The following is a 12,378-nucleotide window of genomic DNA, read 5'->3' as shown; positions in this document are numbered from 1 at the left end:
GTTGGCAATAGAGTCATTATGAATGGGGTAGGGGACTTGAGAAGAGTATAAAGGTGTGGAACAGATGCTATGGGGGAATAGGGTAAATGAAAAAACGGCAGCATCCAAGGCCTGGCTGAGATTTGCTCTCATTAATTTGTAATATGGTTCTTTATTAAACAAATACTTTTGGCCAGATGTGGTGGTTCATGCCTATAATCCTAGCACTTTTGAGAGGCTGAGGTGAGCTGATCACTTGAGCCCAAGAGTTCAAGATCAGCCTGGACAATGTGGCGAAACCCCATCTCTATAAAAAATACAAAAAAAATTAGCCGAGAGTGATGGTGAGTGCCTGTAGTCCCAGCTACTTGGGAGGCTGAGGTAGGAGGATCGCCTGAGCCTGGGGGTGTCTAGGCTGCCATGAGCCGTAATCATGCCACTGCACTCCACCCTGGGTGACAGAGTGAGAACCTGTCTCAAAAATATAAAATAAAATAAAAATCACCACTTTTCCCCCAGCAATTTCTATCAGCCTAAGAGTAGAGGCAAATTAATGGGCAAGTGGATTGGCAAGAGGCATGCTTAGAGAATTGAAGATATTAGTAAATGTCAGGGTGCAAAGTAGACCAAGAACTGGGATTGTCAATTTTGAAAGGTTTAAAGAACAAAACTTTGAGATAGCTTAATAATAGCTTAATAGATAGTTTAGGAAGACAAGCCTAAAGAAGATCTTAAATCTATATGAATAACAAATTGACAGACAGGTGGAGAGATGACAACAGCTAAGGAGAAGGTGGCAGGAGGTTTTGTGCCCAGAGGTCAGGCAAGAGTTCAAAGAATTTGTATTAGCAAAGTCTAAGAAGTACTATTTTTTTTTTTCTTTGCACAGCATATCTTTTATTTATTTAATTTTATTTGACATGTGCTGGTCTACTTTTTATTTAAATTTTTATATATTTCGGGGGTACAGGTACAGATTTCTTTTTTTTTTTTTTTTTTAGACGGAGTCTCGCTCTGTCGCCCGGGCTGGAGTGCAGTGGCTGGATCTCAGCTCACTGCAAGCTCCGCTTCCCTGGTTTACGCCATTCTCCTGCCTCAGCCTCCCGAGTAGCTGGGACTACAGGCACCCGCCACCTCGCCTGGCTAGTTTTTTGTATTTTTTTAGTAGAGACGGGGTTTCACCGTGTTAGCCAGGATGGTCTCGATCTCCTGACCTCGTGATCCGCCCGTCTTGGCCTCCCAAAGTGCTGGGATTACAGGCTTGAGCCACTGCGCCCAGCCCAGATTTCTTATATGTGTATGTTACAGAGAGGTAAAGTCTGGTGAGAAGTAATATTAACTTATGGTTTCAGCAATTTAAAGACAGGCCTTTTAATTTAAGACAGTCCTTTTAATCTAAGCTGGTTGGATCTGGGGCCCAATGAGAAAACCACCTTGATTCAGAAAACAAAAAGAAACAGGTTAAGCCAGGCATGGTGGCTCACACCTGTAATCCCAGCACTTTGGGAGGCCAAGACAGGTGGATCACCTGAGGTCAGGAGTTCAAGACCGGATTGGCCAACATGGTGAAACCCCATCTCTACTAAATGTACAAAAATTAGCTGGGCATGGTGGTGGGTGCCTGTAATCCCAGCTACTCAGGAGACTGAGGTGGGAGAATCACTTGAAACCCGGGAGACAGAGGTTGCAGTGAGCCAAGATTGTGCTAATGCCTTGCAACCTGGGTGACAAGAGCAAAACTCTGTCTCAAAAAAAAAAAAAAAGGAAAGAAAAGAGGCTAAGCGCAGTGGCTCAAGCCTGTATTCCCAGCACTTTGGGAGGCCGAAACAGGCGGATCACGAGGTCAGGAGATCGAGACCATCCTGGCTAACACGGTGAAACCCCGTCTCTACTAAAAAAATACAAAAAACCTAGCCAGGCGAGGTGGCGGGCACCTGTAGTCCCAGCTACTCGGGAGGCTGAGGCAGGAGAATGGTGCAAACCCGGGAGGCGGAGCTTGCAGTGAGCTGAGATCCGGCCACTGCACTCCAGCCTGGGCGACAGAGCGAGACTTCGTCTCAAAAAAAAAAAAAAAGAAAAGAAAAAAGAAACAGTTCATTCTAGGATTAGAGACAAAAAAACTAGAGGGTACTAGAAAATAATGGGAGTGGCAAATAAGATTACATGATTAGGCAACAGAAAGACTTGGTCTTCCTAGGGGTGGATGAGAGACAGCCTGGACAAGATGAAGCAAAGTCATTAAAAATATCAAAGAAGCAAAATTCTCTATTAATACTATAGGTTGGGCATTCTCTATCTGAAATGTCTGGGGATTAGAGGCGTTTTGGGTTTTATTTATTTATTTTTTTCTTTTAGGCAGAGTCTTGCTCTGTCATCAGGCTGGGGTACAGTGGTATAATCTCGGCTTACTGCAACCTCTGCCTCCCGGGTTCAAGTGATTCTCCTGCCTCAGCCTCCCGAGTACCTGGGACTACAGGCATGCACCATTATGCCCAACTAATTTTTGTATTTTTATTAAAGACGGGGTTTTGCCATGTTAGCCAGGCTGGCCTCGAACTCCTGACCTCAAGTGATCACCCACCTCAGTCTCCCAAAGTGCTGGGCTTACCAGTGTGAGCCACAGCACCTGGCCAGATATTGTTCTTTTTTCTTTTTTTTTTTTTTTTGAGACGGAGTCTCGCTCTGTCACCCAGGCTGGAGTGCAGTGGCCGGATCTCAGCTCACTGCAAGCTCTGCCTCCCGGGTTTACACCATTCTCCTGCCTCAGCCTCCCGAGTAGCTGGGACTATAGGCGCCCACCACCACGCCCGGCTAATTTTTTGTATTTGTAGTAGAGACACAGTTTCACCATGTTAGCCAGGATGGTCTCGATCTCCTGACCTCGTGATCCACCTGCCTTGGCCTTCCAAAGTGCTGGGATTACAGGCGTGAGCCACCACACCCAGCCTGGATATTGTTCTTAACCACATTTGACAGATGAGAACATATGGCTTAGAGAAGTTGAGTAATTTGACTGCGGTTTAAGTGTGACACTATAAATATTCAAAGTTTGTGCCCTAACAATCTCCTATGCCAGCAGTCCTCAAGCTTTTTGGCAGCAGGGACACGTTGCATGGAAGACAATTTTTACATAGATGGGGTGGGGGAGTAGGGGGAGATGGTTTGGGATGAAACTGTTCCACCACTGCTAATCTGACAGGAGGCAGAGCTCAGGTGGTAATGCTCATTCACCCACTGCTTACCTTCTGCTGTACAGCCTGGTTCCTAACAGGCCACAGACTGTTACCAGTCCACAGTCTGGGGGTTGTCCTATGCTGATATAAAATTATTTGGAAGATAAATTCTTCTTTATACCCTAGAACTGTGCAGCAAAAAGTAACAATAAAACCACCCCTTAGAAGGTTGCCTATATCATCACAATGTACCTGGCATGTTTCTGACCTACGGCTCCCCACACAAAAACAACTCGATAAATCAGCATTTCTGTTATACGAGAGAAATAAAATATTCAGTCTCAAAACTCGTATCATTCAGAATTGGTCATCTAAACCCAACTGCAGTTATTGTATTTATTAAATTATTATCAGGCATTTCTGCTTTTAAGAAAAAAATTGTATTAAAATGGCATATATAAGTATATATATAATCACTTGCCAGAGCCTCAGATAACAAAGCTTATACTATATCTTCTTACCCTTTCTGTTTTATCTGCACAGAAGAGTCGTGTGTGATGTCTTTTTTGCACCACAATATATGTTATTCCTGGCCGGTAATCTTCTTCCAAGCTAATACATGCCTTTCGAATTGCTATTAGTTCTGGCCAAGCTACCTAGAAGACAGAAATGGAATTATGTTTAATTGAGAATTTGCCTAGTATCTCTCAGATCTACTCAGAATGGCAGATGAGAGGAATCTCCCTCAGACTTCTAGGGGTCCCGAAGGGCAATAGGGATAATAAGAGTACCTGCTTCATTTGTCCCTCAGATACCCCTCCACGGTAATAGATGATCCGAGTGGGTTTGAAGCGTGTGGACTTGTAGAACTGAATCAGCAGCTCTCGAACCATGTTAGTCAGGTCCTGGATGACCTCTTGACTGTAGAGGAGCTCTTGGGAGATCTCCTGCCGGGAAGTCTGCACCCGAACGGTGGCACAATACCGGCTGGGGTGGCCATCCATACTGCCAACCACAGCAGCAATGGAAGGCTTCTTCCCATCCCCTGCTGGGGGGTGTGTGACATCCGCTCCCAGGAAGATGACAGGCTGCTGGAACACCGAGGGCCTGCTCAGATTTAAGGAGATGTTGCCACTCAGACATATAAATGAAAATGTTTGAGTTTAGCAAGATTATATCACCAGATATAATCAGATATAACCTTATAAGAGAGAACAAAGACTTAAGCCCATTGGGAAAGAACACTACGGACCACTGAATATTGATGTCACCCAGTACAGTGACTCTGGACTGACTGAAGAAGTGAGCATGGCTCTTCTATAAGAGTAGGAAGAGAAGATTGAAAAAACAGGACCTAGGCTGGACACCGTGGCTCATACTTATAATCTCAGCACTTTGGAAGGTCAAGCAGGAAGGACTGCTTAAGCCCAGAAGTTCAAGGCCAGTCTGGGCAACATATCAAGACCCAGGTCTCTATAAAAAATAAGAAAGCCCAGTGTGGCAACACCTGCCTATAGTCCCAGTTACTTGGGAGGCTGAGGCAGAAAAATCATTTAAGGCCAGGAGTTTGAGGCTGCAGTAAGTTATGTACTATATACTCCACTGTACTGTGTCACATCACTGTACTACAGCCTGGGTGACAGAGCAAGACCTTGTCTTTAAAAAAAGAAAAAAGGCCGGGCGCGGTGGCTCACGCCTGTAATCCCAGCACTTTGGGAGGCCAAGGCAGGAGGATCACCTGAGGTCAGGAGTTGGAGACCAGCCTGGTCAACATGGAGAAACCCTATCTCTACTAAAAAATACAAAAATGAGCCAGGTGTGGTGGTGTGTGCCTGTAATCCCAGCTACTTGGAAGGTGGAGGCAGGAGAATCACTTGAACCGGGAAGGTGGAGGTTGCAGTGAGCTGAGATCACACCACTGCACTCCAGCCTGGGTGACAGAGTAACACTCTGTCTCAAAAAAAAAAAAAAAAAAAAAAAAAAAATTAGCCAGGCATGGTGGCGCTCACCTGTAATCCCAGCTACTTGGAAGGCTGAGGCGGGAAAATCACTTGAACCCAGGAGGTGGAGGTTGCAGTGAGCCAGGATCACGCCACTACACTCCAGCCTGGGTGACAAAGTAAGACTCCACCTCAAAACAAAACAAAACAAAACAATATCCTTTTTTATTTTTTTTTTTGAGACAGGGTCTCACTCTGTTGCCCAGGCTGGAGTGCAGTGGCATGATCTCAGCTCACTGCAGCCTCAACCTCCCGGACTCAGGTGATTCTCCCACTTCAGCCTCCCAGGTAACTGGGATAAATTCTTAAAGGTAGGATTTGGGACTGTGAGTGTTAATTCTTCAAGTGTAATTTAAGAGGCATCCCATACTTGACAATCTCATATAACAGGTACTAAAGGTGAGGTCCCATGGGAGAAGAGGCTGTGTCCCATTTATCTCTCTGTATTATCACAGAACATAAGCCTGGCACAGAGAAGTTAATAACAGTGGACATATATAGGCAACATACATATACATAACAGCTTACATATACAATGTATCAGCCACTATGCTAAGCACTTCACATGTGTTAACTCATTTAGTCCTTACGATTTTATGAGGGTGGTACAATTATTATCTCAATTTTTCCAGATAAAAAATAAGACATAAGAGGATAAAGAATGTTCCCAAGATCACACAGCTAGGAGTGGAAAAGCTGGAATCCCAACCCAAGAAGTCTAACGCCAAAGTATGCACTCTAAGCCACTACACTATATTGTCTCAAATGTTTGGGGTAAAATTTTTGTTTGTTTGTTTGTTTTTTGAGACGGAGTCTTGCTCTGTCGCCCAGGCTGGAGTGCAGTGGCGCAATCTCGGCTCACTGCAAGCTCCGCCTCCCAGGTTCACACCATTCTCCTGCCTCAGCCTCCTGAGTAGCTGGGACTACAGGCCCCTGCCACCGCGCCCGGCTAATTTTTTGTATTTTTAGTAGAGACGGGGTTTCACCGTGGTCTCGATCTCCTGACCTTGTGATCTGCCCGCCTCGGCCTCCCAAAGTGCTGGGATTACAGGCGTGAGCCACCACGCCCAGCCTGTTTGGGGTAAAATTAAATGAAGACAGACTTTAGGTTAACTTCCCCTATGTCCCATATATCTCATCACTAATGTTTAAGGAGGGATTTATTTACCTAGAAGTTTCATTCAAGGACAAAAATGAAAACTGTGTTGGGAGGCTGAGTGGGTGGATTGCTTGAGCTCAGGAGTTTGAGACCAATGTGGGCAACATGGAGAAACCTCGTCTGTACCAAAAATACAAAAAATAAGCTGGGCATGGTGGTGCACGCCTGTGGTCCCAGCTAGCTGGGAGGCTGAGGTGGGAAGATTGCTTGAGCCCAGGAGGTGGAGTTTGCAGTGAGCCAAGATTGTGCCACTGCACTCCAGCCTGGGTGACAAGGTGAGACCCTGTCTCAAAAAAATAAATAAATAAATAAGAAACAAGAAATCAATTAATCAAGTTGACAAAATATGGTAAGATTAAATTTTAAAAAAAGAAAGAATTGTGATATGATTGTATAAGAGCAAGGCACTCAATTTCATCTTCAAGTATGGCAATGACTAACACTACAGCCCCAAATTTAACTCTTCAAATCACTTTCACACATAGGATTTCACAGAGAAACAACACTTTCAAGTTAACAAGGCAGATATTATTATCTTGATAGATAAGGAACTGAGGCCCAGAGATACTAGAAATTCACATGAGTAACAATGCTCAAATCTCCCAATTTCCAGCCAGCATATCCCTGTCTTGCCTTGGTGTTTGTTTACTCTAGAGTCAATCTGACAAACTCAAATTTAAACAAACAAACAAACAAAACCTATGAAGGGAGGGGCAGACAGGGTTTCTTAAAAGAACATAAAAAGATTGATTCAACGCAGTCCTATTAACATTTTCTGTTCATCAAAAAGCCACTGTTGACCAGGCATGGTGGCTCACACCTATAAATCCAACACTTTGAGAGGCCGAGGTAGAAGGATCGCTTAAGCCTAGGAGTTCAAGACCAGCCTGGACAACATAGCAAGACCTCATCTCTAAAAAAAATTTAAGGCCAGGCATAGTGGCTCATGCCTATAATCCCAGCACTTTGGGAGGCCAAGGTGGGCCGATCGCTTGAGGTCAGGAGTTCAAGACCACCAGCCTGGCCAACAAGGTAAAGCCCTGTCTCTACTAAAAATACAAAAATTAGCCAGGTATGGTGGTGTACGCCTGTAATTCCAGCTACTTGGGAGGCTGAGGCACGAGAATTGTTTGAACCCAGGAGGCGGAGGTTGCAGTGAGCCAAGATTGCATCACTGTACTCCAGCCTGGGTGACAGAGTGAGACTCTGTCTCAATCAATCAATCAATCAATCAATCAATAAATAGGCAGGCATGGTGGCACATTCCTGTAGTCCCAGCTACTCAGGAGACTAAAGTGGGAGAATCGCTTGAGCTGGGGAGATGGAGGCTGCAGTGAGTCATGATTGCCTCACTGTGCTCCAGCCTGGGTGACAGAGTGAGAGCTTGTCTTAAAAAGAAAAAACAGAAAACCCACAATGTATGAGAGTGAAAAGGCAAAACACAGACTAGGACAAGATAATCTGCCTATCCTGTTTGCCTATAGGATATCTGTATCTTGTGAAGGAACAGAAATCACAAAGAACTACTACAAATTAATAAAAAAGACTCACAACCCAATATAAAAAAATGAGCAAAGGACTGAACAGGTCCATTATAAAAGAAGATGTTCAGGCTAGGCATGGTGGCTCATGCCTGTAATCCCAGCACTTTGGGAGGCTGAGGCAGGAGGATTGTTTGAGCTCAAGAGTTCTAGACCAGCCTGGGCAACAGGACAAAACCCTATCTCTACAAAAAATAAAAACATTAGCTGAGCATGGTGGTATGAGCCTGTAGTCCCAGCTACATGGGAGGCTGGGGTGGGAGGATCAGTTGAAGGCCAGGAGTTTGAGTCTTCAGTGAGCCATGATCACATCACTGCACTCCAGCCTGGAAGACAGATACCTTGTCCCAGAAAACAAAACAGGCCAGGTGCGGTGGCTTACGCCTGTAATCTCAGCACTTTGGGAGGCTGAGGCAGGCGGATCACTTGAGGTCAGGAGTTCGTGTCCAGTCTGGCCAACATGGTGAAACCCTGTCTCTACTAAAAATACAAAAAAAGTAGTGGGGCATGGTAGTGTGCACCTGTAATCCTAGCTACTCAACAAGCTGAGGTGGGAGCATTGGTTGAACCTGGGAGGTGGAGGCTGCAGTGAGCCAAGATCATGCCATTGCACTCCAGCCTGAGTGACAGAGTGAGACTCCATCTCAAAACAAAACAAAACAAAAAAAACAAATGAAGATGTCCAAATGGCTAATGAGCATATGGAAATGTGCTTAACATCATTACTCATCAAGGGAATACAAATTAAAACTATAATGAGATACTATTATCCCCAACCAAAATGGCTAAAATTAAAAGGACTGATACTACCAAGTGTTGGTAAGAATATAGAGCAACTAGAACTCTCAGTGTAAGTGTAAACTGGTACAACCACTTTGGAAAACTATTTGACTATATCTATTAATAGTAAACATATGTATTCTCTGTAACTCAGTAATTACACTCCTGGAATTCCACACAAGAGAAAGAGTATTTCAGTTCACCAAAAATGTAGAATTGTATAATGAATGTATGAAAATATCCATCAATAGTAGAATAAATTAAAATTGTGTGGTTTATTCATGTAATGAAATAATACACAACAATGAAAAAGAATAAACTACTCCTAAGTGCAACAACACAAATGAATCTCACAGACATAATGTCGAGCAAAAGAAGACCGACACAAAATAGTACATACTGTATGATTCCATTTATATGAAGCTCAAAAATGGGCAAAAGTAATCTAGATAACTGACAGACATCAGAATGGTGGTCACTTGTGGGGGTTATCTATTTGGAGGGGCCATAAGGAAGTCTGATGGGGTGCTGGAAATGTTCTATATCTTTATTTGGGTGTTGGGTATATGGGTGCACATATATACAAGAGAAAAGGTAATCTAGATGCATATATATTTGTGTGTTTTCCTGTAAATTATGTAAGTTAGATCTTAAACAAAAGTGGGGAAAGCATTCAGAATCTTACCTTTGATGAGGCACAAGCACATTGTTAATTCCTCCAAGTTTTGCATTTATCTTCAGGCAAAGATTGGAAAGGGTTTGAGGTGAGGTCTTCACTACATTTTTTACTTGGACACACTGTGTGGCCATACCTAGAAGGGTATCTCCAACACGTTTCACCTCCGCTACAAAAATAATTTATTAATTTTAACATGTTTAAATGGTCTCTTAATTACTAAAAGCAAAAGGAAAAAAACCCCACACATTAACTTTATAACCTACTATATACTGTACACTGTGCTAGATGCTTCTCATGTATCTTCCTTTTATCTGCTAAACCCCCAGGGCAATTTTTCCCTGTGTTTGGATAGGCCCTCCCTTCTCTCCTTTTTTCCCTCCTGCAGGCCCTGCAGCCAGCCTGCTTCCTTTATTCTCTGTACTGCCTGCCATGACTTGCTCAGTTCCTTGATGCGCCTCTTCCCACATGACTGATTTAGCAAAAGAATCAATCTTCCCAGCTCCTCCCTCTCAGTACACACACCGGCCCTTTGAATTTTATTTTATTTTGTTTTTTTGCTTTTTTTTTTTGTTTCTCTAAGTACTAGAGATAACTGTAGAAAGAAGGTTAAAGACATTTTATAAAGTTTAAAACTGGGGCCAGGCACAGTGGTTCACACCTGTAATCCCAGCACTTTGGGAGGCCAAGGCGGGTGAATCACTTGAGATCAGGAGTTCAAGACCAGCCTGGCCAACATGGTGAAACCCCATCTCTACTAAAAATACAAAAATTAGCTGGGTGTGGTGGCATGCGCCTGTAGTCCCAGCTACTTGGGGGGCTGAGGCAGGAGAATCACTTGAACCCAAGAGGCAGAGGCTGCAGTTAGTCAAGATCGTGCCACTGCAATACAGCCTGGATGACAGAGCAGGACGCTGCCTCAAAAAAAAAAAAAGAAGTTTAAAACTGGCTGGGCGTGCTGGCCCATGCCTGTAATCCCAACGCTTTGGGAAGCCAAGGCAGGTGGATGGCTTGAGCCCAGGAGTTCAAGACCATCCTGGGCAACATGACAAAACCCTGTCTCTACAAAAAATACAAAAAGTAGCTAGGCGTGGTGGTGGGCACCTGTACTCCCAGCTACTTGGGAGCCTGAGATGGGAGAATCACTTGAGCCCGGGATTTTGAGGCTGAGATAAGCGGTGATCATGACACTGCACTCCAGCCTGGGTGACAGAGCTGAGATCCTGTCTCAACAACAATAATAGTTCCTACATCCCTTACTTAAATGATAGCCAAAATAACTTCGTATCATTCTTCTTATAATAGATACAAACTAAGCAAATCCTCTTCTGGAAGTGGCACTCTTCCTCACTCTCATATTCCTAAGTGCTTTTCACCAAATATTTCCAGTTCTCTCAGCTTCCAGGACTATGGTAGTATCACACTACATTCTCAACCCCCATCCCCACTGCTCCCACGCAAGTTGGGTAAGGCCATATGGCTGGTTGTGGCCAAGGAGTTGCAGAGAGAAAAAAAAATGTGTGGCCAGCAACACTCTAAATAGCAGCTGCTCTGCCAAGCTGGGTCCCCAAGTGGAGATGACATGATGACACAGAGCAGAGGCGGCAGTCTACCTTCAGTGGATGCATAACAGGAGCAAGAAACAAATCTTTGTTGTTGTGAACCACTGAGAGTTTGAGGTTTGTGACTGCAGCATAACCTAGCTTATCCTGACTGTTGTATCTACTGCTTGAAATCATCCCTCATTCAGCATTAAAAGGGTCCATACCATATACTGGTGTCTTTCCAGGCAGGATAACCACTATTAGCTGTAGGCCCACATAAGTCATTTTCAGATGTTTAAACATAGGCTCCACACTGTCTGCACCTTGTGCATACTTGCAGAAACATGGCTGACCCTGGATGGGCATTCCTGCATCCTTAGAGATTTTACGCAGTTGGTCAGTGAAACTCCTGTTAAAATAGAACCAGTAGCACAGTTTTTTCGTTTCAGAGTACATTTCTAGCATTCATTTTCCTCTGAAATACTTCCTTCAGTTTTGTAAATTCTTAGCCAAATTTAGAAATGAACAAATAAATAAAAATCTTTAACTGGTTGCCGAAAATGGACTGGCAATTGCAATTAAACTTGTGATTTAAGTTGCAATTAAACAGAAAAGAATCTGTATTACTAAGCTATCAGATTATCAATTGAAATTTTTAAATAATTATGCCCAGCTGAACTAGAATAGCACTACTGTTTAAAGATCTTTTAAACATTCAAATCAATATTCCAGACTGAAGAAAAGCAGGGTCAAAATTTCAGGTAACATGCATTTTGGTAAGCCTGGTACAGAAATAGCTGGGTAAGCCTGTACTCAACTGAGAACACAGAAACATGCTGTTACAAAATCAGTGTATTTAGCACTACATTCAAACTTGGAACAGATTTGGTTCAATAAAAATATCAAAAGAAATTATCACTTAAAAAAAGCGAAATTCACTTTGAAGTTTTAAATTTTAGATTTAAGAAGTTACTTCAATCTATGTATAAAGCTTTCAGAACATTCCTTTGGTGCATTTGCCAATATTTTGTAGAATTCCTTTCTTTCACTCTAGTTCCCTTTTCTTAAATTTGTTTCACTCTTCTCACTTTTTTTTTTTTTTTTTGAGATGGAGTCTTGCTCTGTCTCCAGGCTGGAGTGCAGTGGCGAGATCTCGGCTCACTGCAACCTCTGCCTCCTGGATTCAAGCGATTCCCCTGCCTCAGCCTCCCCAGTAGCTGGGACTACAGGCGCACACCACCATGCCTGGCTAATTTTTTGTATTTTAGTAGAGACGGGGTTTCACCACATTGGCCAGGATGGTCTTGATCTCCTGACCTCATGATCTGCCCACCTCGGCCTCCCAAAGTGCTGGGATCACAGGTGTGAGCCACTGCGCCCGGCCACTAACTACTACTTTTATATAGATAGCTGCATCTGTAAGACGTGAACCTACTCTTACCTAGAGACCTTGTGATAAAACAAGCTCATTAGTAAATTTTAATGATTAAAACTAAGGTAGTTTTTAATTTTAGCTGAAAAGATAC

The 12,378-nt window shown here is 43.5% G+C and overlaps 1 protein-coding gene across 5 annotated transcripts in view; it reads right to left on the bottom strand.

Moving 5' to 3' along the window:
• AGO4 (argonaute RISC component 4) overlaps positions 1–12,378 on the bottom strand; it is a 53,470-nt gene that overhangs the window by 15,153 nt on the left and 25,939 nt on the right. For all 5 annotated transcript variants that reach the window (XR_004184172.1, XM_009204706.4, XM_031666873.1 and 2 more), the window contains exons 12-15: positions 11,077–11,261; positions 9,318–9,477; positions 3,944–4,259; positions 3,674–3,808 (exon numbers count right to left, since the gene is read on the bottom strand). Coding sequence is in view for 4 of the 5 variants with exons in the window: in XM_009204706.4 (XP_009202970.1) it covers positions 3,674–3,808; positions 3,944–4,259; positions 9,318–9,477; positions 11,077–11,261 (796 nt within the window). In the remaining variant the exon portion in view is untranslated. The remainder of the gene's footprint in view (positions 1–3,673; positions 3,809–3,943; positions 4,260–9,317; positions 9,478–11,076; positions 11,262–12,378) is intronic.

Source organism: Papio anubis, chromosome 1 (genome assembly GCF_008728515.1).
Source record: "Papio anubis isolate 15944 chromosome 1, Panubis1.0, whole genome shotgun sequence".
Classification (NCBI taxonomy): domain Eukaryota; kingdom Metazoa; phylum Chordata; class Mammalia; order Primates; family Cercopithecidae; genus Papio; species Papio anubis.
The sequence above is the reverse complement of the archived record's forward strand: the minus strand, read 5'-3'. Positions and strand labels throughout refer to the sequence as shown.